This window comes from Musca autumnalis, unplaced genomic scaffold, assembly GCF_047663935.1.
Source record: "Musca autumnalis isolate F117 unplaced genomic scaffold, ASM4766393v1 scaffold_2, whole genome shotgun sequence".
NCBI classification, from domain to species: domain Eukaryota; kingdom Metazoa; phylum Arthropoda; class Insecta; order Diptera; family Muscidae; genus Musca; species Musca autumnalis.
Genome location: NW_027411755.1, coordinates 194208840 through 194229612, shown reverse-complemented (window position 1 = coordinate 194229612; position 20773 = coordinate 194208840). Strand labels below are relative to the sequence as shown.

At 34.9% G+C, this 20773-nt stretch overlaps 1 protein-coding gene across 1 annotated transcript in view; it reads left to right on the top strand.

The window, feature by feature from the left end:
- ex (FERM domain containing expanded) overlaps window positions 1-11175 on the top strand; it is a 154283-nt gene extending 143108 nt beyond the window's left edge. The window contains exon 7 of the mRNA XM_073970429.1: window positions 867-11175. Coding sequence (XP_073826530.1) covers window positions 867-1780 — 914 coding nt within the window. The 3' untranslated portion in view covers window positions 1781-11175. The remainder of the gene's footprint in view (window positions 1-866) is intronic.
- Window positions 11176-20773: the final 9598 nt, after the last annotated feature.

The window sequence follows — 20773 nt, the reverse complement described above, 5'->3', positions numbered from 1 at the left end:
TATTTTATATTTTATATTTTATATTTTATATTTTAAATTTTATATTTTATATTTTATATTTTATATTTTATATTTTATATTTTATATTTTATATTTTATATTTTATATTTTATATTTTATATTTTATATTTTATATTTTATATTTTATATTTTATATTTTATATTTTATATTTTATATTTTATATTTTATATTTTATATTTTATATTTTATATTTTATATTTTATATTTTATATTTTATATTTTATATTTTATATTTTATATTTTATATTTTATATTTTATATTTTATATTTTATATTTTATATTTTATATTTTATATTTTATATTTTATATTTTATATTTTATATTTTATATTTTATATTTTATATTTTATATTTTATATTTTATATTTTATATTTTATATTTTATATTTTATATTTTATATTTTATATTTTATATTTTATATTTTATATTTTATATTTTATATTTTATATTTTATATTTTATATTTTATATTTTATATTTTATATTTTATATTTTATATTTTATATTTTATATTTTATATTTTATATTTTATATTTTATATTTTATATTTTATATTTTATATTTTATATTTTATATTTTATATTTTTTATTTTATATTCTATATTTTATATTTTTTATTTTATATTTTATATTTTATATTTTATTTTATATTTTATATTTTATATTTTATATTTTATATTTTATATTTTATATTGTATATTTTAGAGTTTAATTGTCGTCTGGGTAAATTAGGTTTAATCTTTTGAAATTAGGCTAATAATCATTGCATACTTTTAGGTTAAATATTTATTTATGCAACTGACAACCACATTTCTAAATGAAATCTTTTAATCTCTCTTTGCAGTACCTTCAAAGCCCACACCACTAAGCCAAACTATAATTAATAGCAACAACAACAACACCAGCAATACCAGTGCTGCCCAACAGCATCAGCAATCCCAGGATTCCATGTCAATTTTTCGCAGCAATCAATTGCCACCACGCAAGCCGATTACCCTTAGCGTTCCACGTGGCATTAATAGTCATATGACCAAAACATCCAGTGGTGCCCAATGGGCTGGTGAAAGACCCAAACATGATTTTCTCTTGGGACGTTGTCAAGAAAGTAATATTATTGCCCAACTACAGGCCTCTGTTCAGGCTGCCAAACAACAAGCAAATCGTACTGCCTTGGCAACAGCAACAACAAATGGTTCGACTACTGGTTCCACAACATCAAGTGGAGCTGCTGGAGGAAATCATCACTCGCAGCAGACACCACCAAGTGAATTTGATATCGCCCTGCTGAGAGAAAAAAGTAAACATTTGGATTTACCCTTAATATCGGCACTATGTAATGATCGTTCTTTGCTAAAACAAACCAAAGTTTTGGCTCCAACAGCCGCCGCCAAAGGTTCAAAGCAAAAGGATTCCCAAAGTAGTAGTACAACAGGTAGTAGTGGCGCATCATCAACAAGTTCAACACCACCTGGTAGTACGGAAATTAATGGTAATGCCAATAGTGGGGTAACAAGTTCGCCATCAAGCAATAACAATGGCGGCACAGCAACATCATCCTCAGCCTCGGTATCGGCCACAAAAAACTTGACAAGCAACACCAGTTCCACCACAATGGCCAAGACCCGCAAAACATCAATACCACATCGTCATCCAAATGATAAATTGCCTCCATTGCCAATGCAATTGGCTGAAGCTAATAATTATGTTATGGATCCGGCTGTATTGAAACATCATAAAAGTTATAATTCTCATACGTAAACAACTGGAACAACAACAACATGAACTCCAACATCTGATAACCGGTGGCCACAAGTGACAATTTTCAATCAAGGTTTCATCATAATAATATAACAAAAACAAGCTACAAAGCTTCCCCTCCCCCCAAACAAATGAAAGGTATTCGTTTTCGTTAATAGTAGATTTCTGACAAGAAGAAAAAGGTCATGCTTTAATGTTATTCCACACATCATGGGAAAAGAGTGAAGTAAGTTATCTTCACTTAATCCTTGCCATCAATAAGAAACAAGAGTATAACAAATGTAAGTTGGTCTTTGGTTTTGCATTTCTAAAAGGGTGCCCAAAAGACCATTGAGGATGTTTATGGATGACTTTACTTTTACTTGTAAAGTAATGTCTTCCATTATGCTTCCTTGATTGTCTTTTGGGTAACCCTAATTTATATTCAGATATTTTTTATAAAAATATATTTCAATCTTCTCTTCGTTTAGAAGAAATTGTAATGATTTTTGTGGTGGAAATTATAAAAGATTTTATTTTTTTATTTCAATAGGCTACATCAAAAATTTCCCCTATATACCTTGGGACGGAGGTTGAAAATTTCAGAAACATTTTTTGAGTTTTTTTGGAAGAGAGTGGAGTTAAAGGTCCTCTTTACTTTATTTGCTTTCCATTAGCTCAAAATGTTATGGAATTTTCAGCGTCTGCCACAGGAATATAAAAGAAAACAAGAAATTTTCCCGAGTATATTTTTTTAAACTTCTATTAAAAACAAGAGAAGTCAGTTAGTAAATGTTTGGAAAGAAGAATTAACGAATCGCTCGCTTTACCTTTCGAAAAAAAACAAAAACAAAGCGAAGAAAATTGTTGCATAGTCACCACCACTCTATTTTGATGATGTTTTTTGCCCAAACTGCAAGAGCTTACGTTTCCCTTATGAACGTTACAATGTGGTTGCATACTTTTAGGCGATGCATAATTACTCAGTGTTCCTTTTATAAAAACTCGAAATGGGATACGAAGAACAACCCAGACCATGGGCCTGTAATTTTTTTCTATAGAAAAAAACCTCAGACCATGGGTCTGTAATTTTTTTCTATAGAAAAAAACCTCAGACCATGGGCCTGTAATTTTTTTCTATAGAAAAAAACCTCAGACCATGGGTCTGTAATTTTTTTCTATAGAAAAAAACCTCAGTCCATCGGTCTGTAATTTTTTTCTATAGAAAAAAACCTCAGACCATGGGTCTGTAATTTTTTTCTATAGAAAAAAACCTCAGACCATGGGTCTGTAATTTTTTTCTATAGAAAAAAACCTCAGACCATGGGTCTGTAATTTTTTTCTATAGAAAAAAACCTCAGACCATGGGTCTGTAATTTTTTTCTATAGAAAAAAACCTCAGACCATGGGTCTGTAATTTTTTTCTATAGAAAAAAACCTCAGACCATGGGTCTGTAATTTTTTTCTATAGAAAAAAACCTCAGACCCTGGGTCTGTAATTTTTTTCTATAGAAAAAAACCTCAGACCATGGGTCTGTAATTTTTTTCTATAGAAAAAAACCTCAGACCATGGGTCTGTAATTTTTTTCTATAGTGGGGCTGTAATTTTTTTCTATAGAAAAAAACCTCAGACCATGGGTCTGTAATTTTTTTCTATAGAAAAAAACCTCAGACCATGGGTCTGTAATTTTTTTCTATAGAAAAAAACCTCAGACCATGGGTCTGTAATTTTTTTCTATAAAAAAAAACCTCAGACCATGGGTATGTAATTTTTTTCTATAGAAAAAAAACCTAAGACCATGGGAAAAATGTCAAAAAATCTTTTTCTATAGAAAAAACCTCAGACCATGGGTCTGTAATTTTTTTCTATAGAAAAAAACCTCAGACCATGGGTCTGTAATTTTTTTCTATAGAAAAAAACCTGTAATTTTTTTCTATAGAAAAAAACCTCAGACCACGGGTCTGTAATTTTTTTCTATAGAAAAAAACCTCAGACCATGGGTCTGTAATTTTTTTCTATAGAAAAAAACCTCAGACCATGGGTCTGTAATTTTTTTCTATAGAAAAAAACCTCAGACCATGGGTCTGTAATTTTTTTCTATAGAAAAAAACCTCAGACCATGGGTCTGTAATTTTTTTCTATAGAAAAAAACCTCAGACCAGGGGTCTGTAATTTTTTTCTATAGAAAAAAACCTCAGACCATGGGTCTGTAATTTTTTTCTATAGAAAAAAACCTCAGACCATGGGTCTGTAATTTTTTTCTATAGAAAAAAACCTCAGACCATGGGTCTGTAATTTTTTTCTATAGAAAAAAACCTCAGACCATGGGTCTGTAATTTTTTTCTATAGAAAAAAACCTCAGACGATGGGTCTGTAATTTTTTTCTATAGAAAAAAACCTCAGACCATGGGTCTGTAATTTTTTTCTATAGAAAAAAACCTCAGACCATGGGTCTGTAATTTTTTTCTATAGTGGGTCTGTAATTTTTTTCTATAGAAAAAAACCTCAGACCATGGGTCTGTAATTTTTTTCTATAGAAAAAAACCTCAGACCATGGGTCTGTAATTTTTTTTCTATAGAAAAAAACATCAGACCATGGGTCTGTAATTTTTTTCTATAGAAAAAAACCTCAGACCATGGGTCTGTAATTTTTTCTATAGAAAAAAAACCTAAGACCATGGGTCTGTAATTTTTTTCTATAGAAAAAACACTCAGACCATGGGTCTGTAATTTTTTTCTATAGAAAAAAAACCTCAGACCAGGTGCCCCGGAATTGTTTCTATCGAAAAACCCCTCAGACCGGGTCCGGAAATTATTTTTAGGAAAAAATCTCCTAGATTTTCTTCTATAGAAGAGAACTTTGTAATTTACAGAAATTTGTAAAAATTGAAGTATCAAAGGAAATAATATGTAGCATACCTCTAGGCGAAGAATGTGTATACTGCTGATATAATTCCAAATTTATTATGGGATGTTGGAGGAATAGTAAGGCCTTTAAGAACTTGCATAGACTTGGAATAATGGGTAAACAATAAGAACTGAAATGTTCTAAATGGGGGGAACAGATTTTGGAGAACATATAACTGAAAAAGGAGAGAACTGATATAAAAAAGAACTGTTCATTTTGAGCTTATCAGATGGCGGGCCATCAAAGAAGTGTATTTAGTCTCAGTAACATTAGTTAGACTAAGGCAACTTTCCACAATATAAGAAAAATCTTTTATAAGGATTTTAATAAGTACAATAGTATAGTTTTAAGATGCCTGCTGGTTGGTCATCTTGATGAGAACAAAATTCAGTATGGACAATGAACGAAATGGCATATACACAGAATGCAACAGAACAGTATTATAGTTGCATACATTTAGGTTGCTCAAACGCTAAATACAAAAAAGGCATACATTTAGGTTGTGAAAGCAATAAAAAGTATGGCAACCCTTAGAAAACAAAAACGATTACAGGGAAAGACAAGAAGATCCATAACAAGTATTTTCACAAAAACCGGCATCTATACTAGATGACTGAAGCTCTTTAGCTAACTAGCACTACATCATCATTATATGATGCTTATTATATATTTTCTACGTATACAAAATTCTATGAATAAAGTGGAAAAAATAAAAAATAAATTTTTATTGTAAATAAAAAATCACAACAACAGCAACAATAACATTCCTAAATCACATAGTCAAGGCGTTAAGCTGCATCTCTAACTTTATTAACTGACTTTTCCTAATGAGCCATTTAAGCTTTAAAACTCTCTCTCTGTGTTTTTAAAACAAACAAAAAAATCCGTGTAATATATAAAAGTGAAGAAAACAAACAAACAATAAAATTGTGACAGACATTAAGAGTTATGTATAAATGAATACAAGATTTTATATATAATTTAAAGTAAACTACAATACATACACAACTTAACAACGTTAACCTCAAATAAAAGCCGAATATACACATATAAACAACAAACAAAAACAACAATTACAATAACTAACAAACTAAATCTAGTCACTTTTAGGAAAAAAGCCAACAACAACAACTACAATCTTAAAATAATTCTTAAAACAAAAAACAACAATTCCATTGGAAAAGAAACTTGCAATAATACTCAAGTATAAAATACGGATTATTTCAAATAATTTAAAACAACAACAACAGAAACATTATTAGAAATTTTTATAAAGACCATAACGTCCAACTTGTGTCATACACAAGTACCGTTTCTTTATAAAAATAGTTTAAAAAACAAAAAATCTTTTTTTTTAATTTTTTTCTACCAAATCGTAACGATTTTTTATGAATTTATAACTTGTCATTAACCCCCAAACGCACCCGCATTTGTTTTATATCATTAACTTTTAAAGCACGCACACACATACACATATATATCTTTATAATTCCGCCCAAACAACTGTGATTGAAATTTATTTTTATATATATTTATCGAATACAACTTATATAGTTTTAAAACTATTTCTTTTTTAATTTATATGAGCATCATTTGCTTAAAAGTCAACTTATTAAGAACAACAACAAGTAACAACAACAACATGAATACTCTTTAGTTTTTAGAATTTGTTTTGTTTAAATTTTGAAAAGCCCATTAGAATTATTTTAAGGAATAAGAGAAATATTGAATAAGAAATTAATGCTAGAGATTACTATGAATGAAAAAAAACAAAGCATACTTTTAGGAGTCATACAAAGGAGTCAACACAACGCACCCAATGCATAGCATTATGCAGAAAAAAAAAATAGCAGACCGGGGTCTGTGAATTTTTTTCTATAGAAAAAAATAGCAGACCGGGGTCTGTGAATTTTTTTCTATAGAAAAAAATAGCAGACCAGGGTCTGTGAATTTTTTTCTATAGAAAAAAATAGCAGACCAGGGTCTGTGAATTTTTTTCTATAGAAAAAAATAGCAGACCAGGGTCTGTGAATTTTTTTCTATAGAAAAAAATAGCAGACCAGGGTCTGTGAATTTTTTTCTATAGAAAAAAATAGCAGACCAGGGTCTGTGAATTTTTTTCTATAGAAAAAAATAGCAGACCAGGGTCTGTGAATTTTTTTCTATAGAAAAAAATAGCAGACCAGGGTCTGTGAATTTTTTTCTATAGAAAAAAATAGCAGACCAGGGTCTGTGAATTTTTTTCTATAGAAAAAAATAGCAGACCAGGGTCTGTGAATTTTTTTCTATAGAAAAAAATAGCAGACCAGGGTCTGTGAATTTTTTTCTATAGAAAAAAATAGCAGACCAGGGTCTGTGAATTTTTTTCTATAGAAAAAAATAGCAGACCAGGGTCTGTGAATTTTTTTCTATAGAGAAAAAATAGCATACCAGGTTCTATAAATTTTTTTCTATAGAAAAAAAATAGCAGACCAGGGTCTATGAATTTTTTTCTATAGAAAAAAATAGCAGACCAGGGTCTGTGAATTTTTTTCTATAGAAAAAAATAGCAGACCAGGGTCTGTGAATTTTTTTCTATAGAAAAAAATAGCAGACCAGGGTCTGTGAATTTTTTTCTATAGAAAAAAATAGCAGACCAGGGTCTGTGAATTTTTTTCTATAGAAAAAAATAGCAGACCAGGGTCTGTGAATTTTTTTCTATAGAAAAAAATAGCAGACCAGGGTCTGTGAATTTTTTTCTATAGAAAAAAATAGCAGACCAGGGTCTGTGAATTTTTTTCTATAGAAAAAAATAGCAGACCAAGGTCTGTGAATTTTTTTCTATAGAAAAAAATAGCAGACCAATGTCTCTGAATTTTTTTCTATAGAAAAAATAGCAGACCGGGGTCTGTGTATTTTTTTCTATAGAAAAAAGTAGCAGACCAGGGTCTGTGAATTTTTTTCTATAGGAAAAAATAGCAGACCAGGGTCTGTGAATTTTTTTCTATAGAAAAAAATATCAGACCAGGGTCTGTGATTTTTTTTCTATAGAAAAAAATAGCAGAACAGGGTCTGTGAATTTTTTTCTATAGAAAAAAATAGCAGACCAGTGAAAAATATCAGACCAGGGTCTGTGAATTTTTTTCTATAGAAAAAAATATCAGACCAGGGTCTGTGAATTTTTTTCTATAGAAAAAAATATCAGAACAGGGTCTGTGAATTTTTTTTTATAGAAAAAAATATCAGACCAGGGTCTGTGAATTTTTTTCTATAGAAAAAAATATCAGACCAGGGTCTGTGAATTTTTTTCTATAGAAAAAAATATCAGACCAGGGTCTGTGAATTTTTTTCTATAGAAAAAAATAGCAGACCAGGGTTTGTGAATTTTTTTCTATAGAAAAAATAGCAGACCAGGGTCTGTGAATTTTTTTCTATAGAAAAAAATAGCAGACCAGGGTCTGTGAATTTTTTTCTATAGAAAAAAATAGCAGACCAGTGTCTGTGAATTTTTTTCTATAGAAAAAAATAGCAGACCAGGGTCTGTGAATTTTTTTCTAAAGAAAAAAATAGCAGACCAGGGTCTGTGAATTTTTTTTCTATAGAAAAAAATAGCAGACCAGGGTCTGTGAATTTTCTTCTATAGAAAAAATAGCAGACCAGGGTCTGTGAATTTTTTTCTATAGAAAAAAATAGCAGACCAGGGTCTGTGAATTTTTTTCTATAGAAAAAAATAGCAGACCAGGGTCTGTGAATTTTTTTCTATAGAAAAAAATAGCAGACCAGGGTCTGTGAATTTTTTTCTATAGAAAAAAATAGCAGACCAGGGTCTGTGAATTTTTTTCTATAGAAAAAAATAGCAGACCAGGGTCTGTGAATTTTTTTCTATAGAAAAAAATAGCAGACCACGGTCTGTGAATTTTTTTCTATAGAAAAAAATAGCAGACCAGGGTCTGTGAATTTTTTTCTATAGAGAAAAATAGCAGACCAGGATCTGTGAATTTTTTTCTATAGAAAAAAATAGCAGACCAGGGTCTGTGAATTTTTTTCTATAGAAAAAAATAGCAGACCAAGGTCTGTGAATTTTTTTCTATAGAAAAAAATAGCAGACCAATGTCTCTGAATTTTTTTCTATAGAAAAAATAGCAGACCGGGGTCTGTGTATTTTTTTCTATAGAAAAAAGTAGCAGACCAGGGTCTGTGAATTTTTTTCTATAGGAAAAAATAGCAGACCAGGGTCTGTGAATTTTTTTCTATAGAAAAAAATATCAGACCAGGGTCTGTGATTTTTTTTCTATAGAAAAAAATAGCAGAACAGGGTCTGTGAATTTTTTTCTATAGAAAAAAATAGCAGACCAGTGAAAAATATCAGACCAGGGTCTGTGAATTTTTTTCTATAGAAAAAAATATCAGACCAGGGTCTGTGAATTTTTTTCTATAGAAAAAAATATCAGAACAGGGTCTGTGAATTTTTTTCTATAGAAAAAAATATCAGACCAGGGTCTGTGAATTTTTTTCTATAGAAAAAAATATCAGACCAGGGTCTGTGAATTTTTTTCTATAGAAAAAAATATCAGACCAGGGTCTGTGAATTTTTTTCTATAGAAAAAAATAGCAGACCAGGGTTTGTGAATTTTTTTCTATAGAAAAAATAGCAGACCAGGGTCTGTGAATTTTTTTCTATAGAAAAAAATAGCAGACCAGGGTCTGTGAATTTTTTTCTATAGAAAAAAATAGCAGACCAGTGTCTGTGAATTTTTTTCTATAGAAAAAAATAGCAGACCAGGGTCTGTGAATTTTTTTCTAAAGAAAAAAATAGCAGACAAGGGTCTGTGAATTTTTTTCTAAAAAAAAAAATAGCAGACCAGGGTCTGTGAATTTTTTTTCTATAGAAAAAAATAGCAGACCTGGTTCTCTGAATTTTTTTCTATAGAAAAAAATAGCAGACCTGGTTCTCTGAATTTTTTTCTATAGAAAAAAATAGCAGACCAGGGTCTGTGAATTTTTTTCTATAGAAAAAAAGTAGGCGGCAATTTTTTCAATATTTCTTATTTATAATTCTAAAGGGCTTTTTGAAAAACAAACTATTGAATTTCATCAACTCGAAACTTAGTTTCTTTTTATTTCTTTAAGGACAAAAAAATAACATTAAAAATATAATCTATGACCTTCGAAATTCTTTAAGAAATTTATATTGAAAACGAATATTTCTTTTCAAAAATTGTTAATATATTGATAAAAATAAATAATAAAAAAATTATAAATAAATAATAATAAAAAATTGAAACTTGTATGAAAAAAAAACAAACTTTGAAAAAATTGTGCAGACAACTTGCCCCACCGTTCGTAGTGCATTCAATGTATGAAGAATATATTAAAAGAAAAACAACAACAACAATATATATTTTATATACAATTTAAGAAAACAAACTTTAGCAACATTTTTATTATAAAACATTTCAATTTAATAATTATTTACTTTAAAAGTAGACAGAAAATAAAAAACAGAACTACGCGCACACAACACATTAATTTGCATAGATTTTATTTATGAAAATCTATGGCTAAATTACCAAAAAATGTGTTTTTAAATTAGATTTTTAATAATAAAAAAAATTTTGCCATATTTTTCTATTTATTATTTTCTTAAAAAACCAATAAATAAACAAATGTTGCATTTATATATTGAAAATAAAGTTAAAAAAATATTATAAAATACTAATCCATAAACAAAATATATTTTGTATACGATAAGTTTATATACATATATTTAAAAAAATAAAAAAAACAAATATTTTATACTTATGACACATGGACTGAAAAAATGGCAAAAATCTAAATACAGTAATATTTTATATATAAAAAAAAACAAATTTTATAAAATAGAAATAATATCTTAATTACTACTTTTGATTCAACAGACATAATAATTCTTCATAATACTTCTAAAGGCCATTACTAAATCTTAACCAAGAATATTAAAATATTTCTTTTTCAAAATTAATAAAATTATACTTTTCAATCCATGTGTTGTATGACAGAAAAATAAAAACATAATAATAAAAACATTCCCATTGAAGCCTTTTTATATACAGAAATAAAAGCGAAAAAAACTTGAAAAATAACAAATTGTATGTAGCCATAAGTCACAAAAATATTTAGTTAAAAAAATAAAGTTACTATGGAATTTTTTGTTGTGAAAAAATTATAATTTTTTATTCTCTTTCTAAAAGGTTTTCTGTTCATTTTTTTTATTATTATTTTCAATGGAAGTGGTCCTATATTATACTTTATACTTTCTATACCTTTTTATATATCCTTATAATTTCTTTGGTTTTCTATTTGAAATCTTTTAAAAAACAAAAACAAAATAATTTCACAAAAAAAATTAAAAATAAATTTGTAAACAAATTTATTGTAAGTTTTGATATGTAATGGAAAAATTAAATCAAAAAAAACTGTTTTAGGTCATAGAAATTTCAACATAAGTTTTAAATAAAAAATATATATTTTATAAAATTAAAAAAGAAACAATGTGTTTTATTTTGAAAAAAAAAAAACAAAAACAATTAAAAAATGACCAGTCGGCTTTGCCGACTTACTTAGCTGGCTCATTACAGAACATTTGTTCCATAGACCGAACTAAGAAAAGATCTCCAATTCTCTCTGTTTCGTGCTTCGCTTTTTGGAATACCGTGCCTTGTCATCTCATCATCCACTTGTTTGCGCCATCTATTCTTTGGCCTGCCAATTCTGCGTGCACCGTCAAGCGGCTCCAATTTATACGCCTTTTTAGCGGGTTCATCTTCGCCCATTCTTATGATATGGCCTAGCCAACGCAATCGCTGCTTATCGATACGTTTAACTATATTGATGTCGTTGTACAGCAGATACAGCTCGTGGTTCATGCGACGTCGATATTCAACGTCAACGCAGATTGGTCCGTAGATCTTTCGAAGAATTTTTCTCTCAAACACACCAAGCACTGCCATGTCTGCTTGCGCAAGTACCCAGGCTTCGGAGCCATACCTCAGCACGGGTAGTATCAGTGTTTTGTAGAGTGTTATTTTTGTTTGACGAGATGTGGCTTTGTTTTTAAACTGTTTACTTAAACCAAAGTAGCATCTGTTGGCCAATAAAATTCTTCTTCTTATTTCACAACTGATGTCGTTTGTTGTGTTTACGGAGGTGCCGAGGTAGACGAAGTCTTTTACTACCTCAAAATGATAGGAACCTTCCACAGTTGGTCCGAGCTCAATAGACGCATTGCGCGTCGACACCATCAACTTAGTCTTCTCACCGTTTACTGCCAGACCCACTTTAGCAGATTCTCCTTCGACCTTCATAAAGGTATCGGTTACTTCTTTTACTTATCGTCCCATAGTGTCTATATCATCAGCATAAGCGAGTAACATGTGGCTATTGGTGTAGATTGTGCCACTTCTTTTGACGTTTGTCTATCGTATGTCCTTTTCCAGCAGGATGTTGAAGAGATCACACGAAAGGCTGTCTCCTTGTCTGAAAGCTCTTTTGGTACAAAACTCTTCGGGGAGGTCCTTTCCAATTTTAACTGAGGATCTCGTGTCAGTTAAAGTAATTTAACAAAGCCGGATGTGCTTTGCGGGGATACCAAATTCAGACATGGCTTGGAATACCTTTGAACGCAGCGGGCTGTCGAAGGCTGCTTTATAATCGACAAACATATGGTAGGTGTCGATCTGCATCTCTTGGGTCTTCTCCAGGATTTGCCGCAGGGTAAATATCTGGTCAATGGTGGACTTACCAGGTCTAAAGCCGCATTGGTATGGTCCAATTATTTCGTTGACCATGGGCTTTAGTTGTTCTCACAATATCTCTGACACTATATTGTAGGCGATAGGGAGAAGACTTATGCCCCTATAGTTGGAGCATAAAGTCTTATCTCCTTTCTTATGGACGGGACACAGGATGCTCAGGATCCAATCGTCGGGTACGCGTTCTTCCTGCCAAATGGAGCTAACTAGCTGATGCATACACCTTAGGGGTAGTTTACACTATATGTAAATGTCATATGACATGAAATTTTCCATCGTTATATATTCGCTAATATGTGTAATATTGGAGATTTTCCTTACGCTATTTACTCTGTGCGTCCACACCAGCAAAAATTTAAAAAAAAACTACGTCTCAACATTGCCTCCGTGGGTAAATATGGAATGTTTTTATTTCGTGTTGATAGATAGTGTAAACTACCTCTTATCAGCGTGTCGCCTCCGGTTTTAAACAGCTCGGCTGACCTTATTATTCTTCAGCCGGTTTATTGCTGTCTTTACCTCATCTTGGCCGGGTGGTATACATTCAATACCATCTTCTGGGATTGGCTCTGTGGTATCTTCGTCGACTTCGCTACTATTGGATACCAACATTTTGGAAAAATGCTCTTTCCATATCCTGAGCACACTATCTGTCTCAGTTACCAGATTACCTTGCTGGTCTCTACACGAGGATGTGCCAGTTCCAAAGCCATCAGTTTGATGTTTCACTCTTTGGTAGAATTTTCGCACTTCATTCTGTCTCCTGTACATCTCGATTTGTTCACTTTTTCATCTCTCTCTTTTTCCTGAGGAAAAGACGTTTCTCCTCTTTCCTTTTCTCCCGATACCTCTCTCGTGCGCTACGCGTTGCTTCTGATTGTAAAGTAGCCCTATATGCCGCATTTTTCTCTTCGGTAGCAGCACGACACTCCTGGTCATACCATGGATTCCTTGGTGGAGGTCTCTGGTATCCAAGTACTGATTTTGCGGCTGCTTGCATGGAGTTGGCAATGTTTTGCCATTGTCCTGATATGTTATCGGGACGAGGAGTGCTTTGATTAAGCAGTTGGGCCAGTTGAGTGGAATATACCCCTTGATTTCCGGTATTTTGAGAATTTTAGCTACAATATTTTGACCAAGCTAGCTGTAATTTGAAATTTGAGGTTCTCAGTGGTCCCGAAAATTCTCCACCAAAAATCGTCAATACAGGTCCATGTTTTGCATTAGCCCCCATATAACGGTACCCCCGATTTTCGGTATTTTGAGAATTTTAGCTACAATATTTTGACGAAACTTGCTGTAATTTGAAATTTGAGGTTCTCAGTGGTCCCGAAAATTCTCCACCAAAAATCGTCAATATAGGACCATGTTATGGAATACCCCCATATAACAGTACCCCTTGATTTTCGGTATTTTGAGGATTTTAGCGACAATTTTTAACCGAACAAGCTGTAATTTGACACTTGAGGTTTTCAGTGGTCACGAAACTTCTCCACCTAAAATCACTAACATAGGTCCATGTTTTGGTATAGCCCCCATATAACGGTACCCTTTGATTTTCGGTATTTTGAGGATTTTAGCGACAATTTTTAACCGAACAAGCTGTAATTTTTGACACTTGAGGTTTTCACTGGTCACGAAACTTCTCCACCAAAAATCATTAACATAGGTCCATGTTTTGGAATATCCCCCATATAACGGTACCCCCGATTTTCGTTATATTGAGGATTTTAGCTGCAATTTTTAACCGATCTAGCTATAATTTGACACATGAGATTTTCAGTGGTCACGAAACTTCTCCACCAAAAATCATTAACATAGGTCCTTGTTTTGGTATAGGCCCCATATTACGGTACGGCCCCGATTTTCGGTATTTTGAGGATTTTAGCTGCAATTTTTAACCGATCTAGCTGTAATTTGACACATGAGGTTTTCAATGGTCACGAAACTTCTCCACAAAATATGGTCAACATAGGTCTATGTTTTGGTATAGCCCCAATAAAAGGTACCAACAGATTAAAGACAATCCCACGGCAGCGGGTTCTCTGTACTGGATAAACCCGGAACCACACAACATCAGTGTTCCGGTCAGCGGCTGCCACCTCAGTATACATGTGTTTGTATTTGTTTCGTTTTTCTGTTCTGGGAGCGGCATATCTCGGAATGTCTGCTCCGTATTTTTTTGGTACGTGGCGGGACGGAGGAAAACCCAGGACCAATATATTTGTGCTCGGTTTGTCACATCCGCATCTTCACCCATATCCAATCTTCGGTGAGATGCAATAGATGTCAGGAGTGGGTGCATTTAAGGGGTTGCTCTGGACTTGCCCACGCGAGGGACTACGATAGGGACTATGTTGCTGCATGCATTCCGCCGAGAAATAGCTGTATCTCAGATTATAAGCCTGACATTAGCCCGCTTCTTCTTGTCCTGGGGGACTTTAATGCGCATCATGGGATGTGGCATTCGGTCCTCGGAAACGACCTGGCTGAGCAGATTGATAGCTCTACGTTTTGCTCGGTCAATGAGGACGCCCCTACCAGAATTAGAGGAGCGTGTCACAGTTCGCCAGACATAACCATCGTGTCACCTGGTCTGACAAATGACGTCACCTGGCAATCCGTCATTTCCCTTGGATCAGACCATCTGCCCATAATTGTCTCCATCAGCAGACCACCCGATTTCATCACCTCTGAACGCCGCACATTCGTCAATCATGGGATAGCTGATTGGACGAGTTTCAGAGAGTTCACCAATCACCGCTTCAGAGAATTGCCCAATCCTTCTTATGTTCGGGTAGCGGAAAGGACGTTCCGAGACATCATCAATGCTGCAGCCGCTCGCCATATACCTGCTGGTCGAATACCCGAAGTAAGACCAAATTTCCCAGCAACGGCGACGGAATGCAAATGAGCGTGATGAGCTTCGTCGAACCAACCCCGACAACCCCAGAGTCAGGGAGCTGACACTGAAAGTTAACAGGCTGGTCGGCGAACATAAGCGGAACAAGTGGTTAAATCATCTGAAGAGTTGCAACATTGGAGCCGGTATAGGTGAATTGTGGGCAACGGTTAAGTCACTCTCGAACCCTGGAAGAAGGAAAGATAGGACCTCAGCCACGTTTCGCAACGTTACGTTGACTGACCCGAAGAGGTGTGCAAGTTACTTCAATCGACAGTTTGTCGAGCACCCCGAGAGTGACAGCGCAAAGAGAAGAGAGTTACGTCGCATTAGATCTCTTCCTGCGAGGATGAACCACCACAGTTTACAATGGATGATGTTGCGAATGCCATCGGGAACGCTAAATCATCCAAAGCGTTGGGGCCAATGGAATTTCCATGGTAATGTTGAAACAGCTGGATGAGCCGGGTGTGGAGTATCTCACTAAAGTTGTCGCTAGCCACCCTTATTGTTCCCGAAGTCTGGAAAATGGGCAGGGTGGTCCCGCTACTAGCAAGGATGCCAGCAAATGTGAATCGTACATGCCGATTTCGCTTTTGTCGCCTGTAGCGAAGACCCTTGAGGCCTTAGTCCTCCCCAGCATTAGAAATAGCTATCAAGTTGCCGATCATCAGCATGGATTGCGCAAGCAGCACAGCACGACAACAGCGCTCAACCCAGGAGCGGACGTGTGATAGAACAGTGATGGTGGCGCTTGACTTATCAAAATCCTTTGATACTGTCAAGCACTCCATGCTGTTCGGGGACATCGAGCAGACAACCCTACGGCCAAGTCTGAAACGTTGGATAATCAACCATATGTGTGGTCGCCAGTCGTATGTGAAATTCAGGAACATGAAATCCATGCCCCGTAGAGTTAAACAGAGAGTTCCCCAAGGACGGGTGCTATCTCCGGAATTGTTTAACCTCTACCTTTCCTGTATTCCGCCCCCTCCAGACGGCATTGATATCGGAACGTATGCGGATGATTGTACGATCCTGACGTCAGGTACCTACCCTGATGACATCTGTAAGATACTGAACTCCTGTTTAACCGATCTTACCACCTTTTTCCACGCGAGGAATATGCAGATATCCTCCACTAAATCGACGGCCACTCTGTTCGCCACATGGACGGCGCAGTATAGAAGAGAGTTGAATATCAGGGTCGATGATACCAAAATTCTAGGGGTCACATTCGACTCCACCTTCACGTCGTCCTCGCATGCCACAGCTATCTGCGATAAACTGAAATGTAGGAACAAGGTCTTCAAGTCCCTAGCCGGCAGCACTTGGGGTACAGATAAAGAAACCTTATTGACCACGTATAAAGCGATAGGTCGTTCTGTGGTAAGCTATGCGGCGCCAGTTTGGCCCCCGAATTTATGTGAGACGCAGTGGGATAAGATTCAAATTTGTCAGAACGCCGCCCTGAGAACAGCAACAGGGTCTGAGAACAGCAACAGGGTGCCTCCTCAAATCTACAGTGGACCATCTACATGAGGAGGCAAAGATTCTTCCTGCAGAATTTGCTCGGGTGTTACCGTGAGAGCCATCCCAATCACCATCTGCAGGCCACCGATACACCCAGGAATATCAAGAAGGATATTCATGCTCTAGAGACGGCGGTCCAACAATATAGGAGAGAACCTCTAGATCAACAGGCATATCAGGCAGGTTTAAACAGCATTCACACGGACACAGTTGCTAAGACCATAAGCAATTATTGTGTGAATGCAGTCATCGGAGTACATCCCCCATCTATCGCAGCTGAAGAGCGTCAGCTGCCACGACAAACCAGAGTAGTTTTGGCTCAATTACGCTCGGGATATTGCAGTCGCCTAAATTCCTATTGGGCGGGAATCGATCGCACCGTGCAAGACATCTGTCCAGTAGGCGGCATGGGCCCGCACGATACTAAGTACCTATTCAACTGTCCCGCCAAGCCTACTCATCTGACTCCGGTGGATCTGTGGTTACCTCCCATCGAAGTAGCCACCTTCCTGGAAGTGGAGATAGACCCAGAGCCAGATTGAACAGGAGAACGAACATACAAACATAATAATAAAACACTGTTACAACAACAACAGCAGATTAAAGAAATACATTTTTATACCCTCAGCCTTTAGGCTAGAAAGGGTATATACACTTTGATACGACCAAATATGTGCCTCGTAGAAATAACGGTTTTGGACCCCAAGTATGTTTGGACGAAATTAGTTTTAGACAATTTGGAGTCGATTTAGCCATGTCCGTCTAGTTGGTGCGCACGATAACTCTAGAAGCGATCAACCGATTCGAACCAAATTTTGGGTATCGTAATATTTTGTTCAATCGTAATATTTTGCACAATTTACACCAATAGCCACATGTTACTTGCCTATGCTGATGACATAGACATCATGGGACGATCAGTAAAGGAAGTAACTGATACCTTTAGGAAGGTCGAAGCAGAATCTACGAAAGTGGGTCTGGCGGTAAACGGCGAAAAGACCAAATTGATGGTGTCGACGCGCAAAGCGTCCATAGAGCTCGGACCAACTGTGAAAGTTGGTACCTAAAATTTTCGTCTACCTCGGCACTGCCATAAACACAACAAACAACATCAGTTGTGAAATAAGAAGAAGAATTGTATTGACCAACAGATGCTACTATGGTCTAAGTAAGCAATTTAAAAACAAAGCCACATCTCGTCAAACAAAAATAACACTATACAAAACGCTGATACTACCCGTGCTAATGTATGGCTCCGAAGCATGGGTACTTGCGCAAGCAGATAAGGCAGTGCTTGGTGTGTTGGAGAGGAAAATTCTTCGAAAGATCTACGGGCCGATTTGCGTTGACGGTGAATATCGACGTCGTATGAACCACGAGCTATATCAGCTATACAAAGACATGAATATAGTTAAACGTATCGAGATGCAACGATTGCGTTGGCTAGGCCATATCATGAGAATGAGCGATGATGAACCCGCTAAAAAGGCGTATGAATACATGCCACATGGCGGTGCACGCAGAATCGGCAGGCCTAAGCTTCGATGGAGCAAACAAGTGGATGAAGAAAAGGAAAGGCGCGGTATTCCAAAAAGTCAAGCGAAAAACAGAGAGGAATGGAGATCTTTTCTTAGTTCGGTCTATGGAACAAATGTTCTGTAATGGGCCAACTAAGTAAGTAAGTAATATTTTGTCCAAACTTAATTTAAGTCCAAAGATGGGCCATATAGTATACCTTCTCCACAAAAGTTCAAATTTTTTCTGTAAAATGATGTCAACGATAACTCTCGAAGGGTGTAATTGACTTGGTCCAAACTTTGCACATTTTATTATTCCTTCTAGATGTAGATCGGGTTCGAATATGAACTATTTCGGTCCACTCCTTAGGGTACCTCCCCCCACCAAATTTCAAAATTTGTCTGTAAAATGGTGTGAACAATCGATTTAGTCCAAACTTTGCATATCGTATTATTGTCTCCAGATATAGATCGGGTTCGAATATGGACTATATCGGTCCTAATCGGATACCTCCCGCACAAAATTCGGATAAAGTGAAGTTTAACAGCTCCTATCGGATCGTTTGGAATTTTTTTCAGTAGGCTGCCCTTGCGACTACCTTTACGAATGTACAATTTTTTTCTTGCGCAAGTCCATACTTCCTGAGATAATGACCTAAAAGCTCCTCGGTTACCTCCCACACAAATTTCGGAAAAAGTGAAGTTTAAGAGCTCGTCTCGGATTGTTTTGATTGTTTTTTCAGTAGGTTATTCTAGCGGCCTCATTTACGAGGGTACAATTTTTTTCGAAGTAAGTCAATACTTCCTGTGATAATGGCCCAAAAGCTCAAAAATCCTGCAAAAAAGGTACGACCCGGCGGAACCTAATATTTTTTAATTGTTTGAGCTAATATTTTTTAACAACAAAAATTACAGAGAGTTTCTCAAGATGCGCCCTTTCAGAAGAAAAAAAAGATTTTTAGGTCCCTCATAAGAGACCACAAAACGAGGATTTTTAAAAGATTTTTAGGTCCTCACTAAGAGACCACAAAAGGATGATTTTTAAAAGATTTTTAGGTCCTCCCTAAGAGACCACACAACGAGGATTTTTAGGTCCTCACTAAGAGACCACAAAACGTGGAATTTTAAAAAATTTCAGGTTCTACAAAATATGAACCAATCATGTGTTGAATAGTTTGAAACACTTTGTTGTTCTTTACTAAAACATTCACTTGTTTAAATTACATCAATAACGATTTGAGTTTTGTATTCTATACTTCACAAGTCTATGTGTATACTTTATACTTTTTATATTTTTCAAGTTGGTTCTAAAATAAAATCTGAATTCAAAACAACGATTGTTGGCCTCGTGGTATTAATTCAATAAGAATATTCAATAGGTTATGGGCCTATTTTCAAAATATTCCACGTTTAAGGAGATCGAAATGGATAAAAAGGGTACTATACGGAGTCAGTTAAAGAATATTAAAGAAAACAATAAGGAATCAATTTTCCAAAGGAATTTATAATTCAAGAACTTTTAAGAATATTCCTAAGAATTTTCAAAATATTCATAAGGATTTTCAAGACTTTTATAAAGAATTTCAAACAGAAAGGATATTCAAGGATAGAAACTTAACATGGCGGACGATAAACCAAAATTTTCAAAGCTGAATAATGACAACTACGCTAATTGGAAATTTAAAATGGAGCTTCTCCTACGTAAGCATAATTTATGGAAGCTGGTTATCGAAGGATCTCGTCCGGAACCAAAGCGCGGACAAAATAATGAAATCAGCAACCAGACTCAGCTTGACGAATGGGACGCTAAGGATGATGAAGCAAGGGGAACCATAGGTTTGCTTGTCATGGATGACCAATTAGGACGTATACGGAATATGAAGACTGCCAAGGATACATGGAACGCCCTCAAAGAATATCACGAAAGAAACACGCTCACTAATAAGGTTTACCTAATGAGATCTATTTGCAGTTTAAAGCTTGAAGAAGGGTGCGATGCTGTTGCCCATATAAATGCAATGAATGACCTTTTTACGAAATTGAGAGATGTCGGTGAGGAAGCTTTGTCCGATAAATGGAGCGCGGCAATGGTTCTGAGTAGTTTTCCCGAAGGTTATGATACCCTCATAACTTCGTTGGAATCTCGTAAGGAGGAAGAAGTCACATTTGCTTTTGTGCAGCAGAGAGTGATTGCAGAATACGAAAGGCGTGTACATTCTGGTAATTGTGGAAATGATGTGATTATGAAGGCAACATCTAAAACAGAAACTGTGTGCTATTTCTGCAAGAAACCTGGTCATCAGAAGAAAAACTGCATGAAATACAAAAGCTGGAAGAATAAGCAAGGCAGTGCCAGGAATGGAAACAAGATCAATACAGTTGAA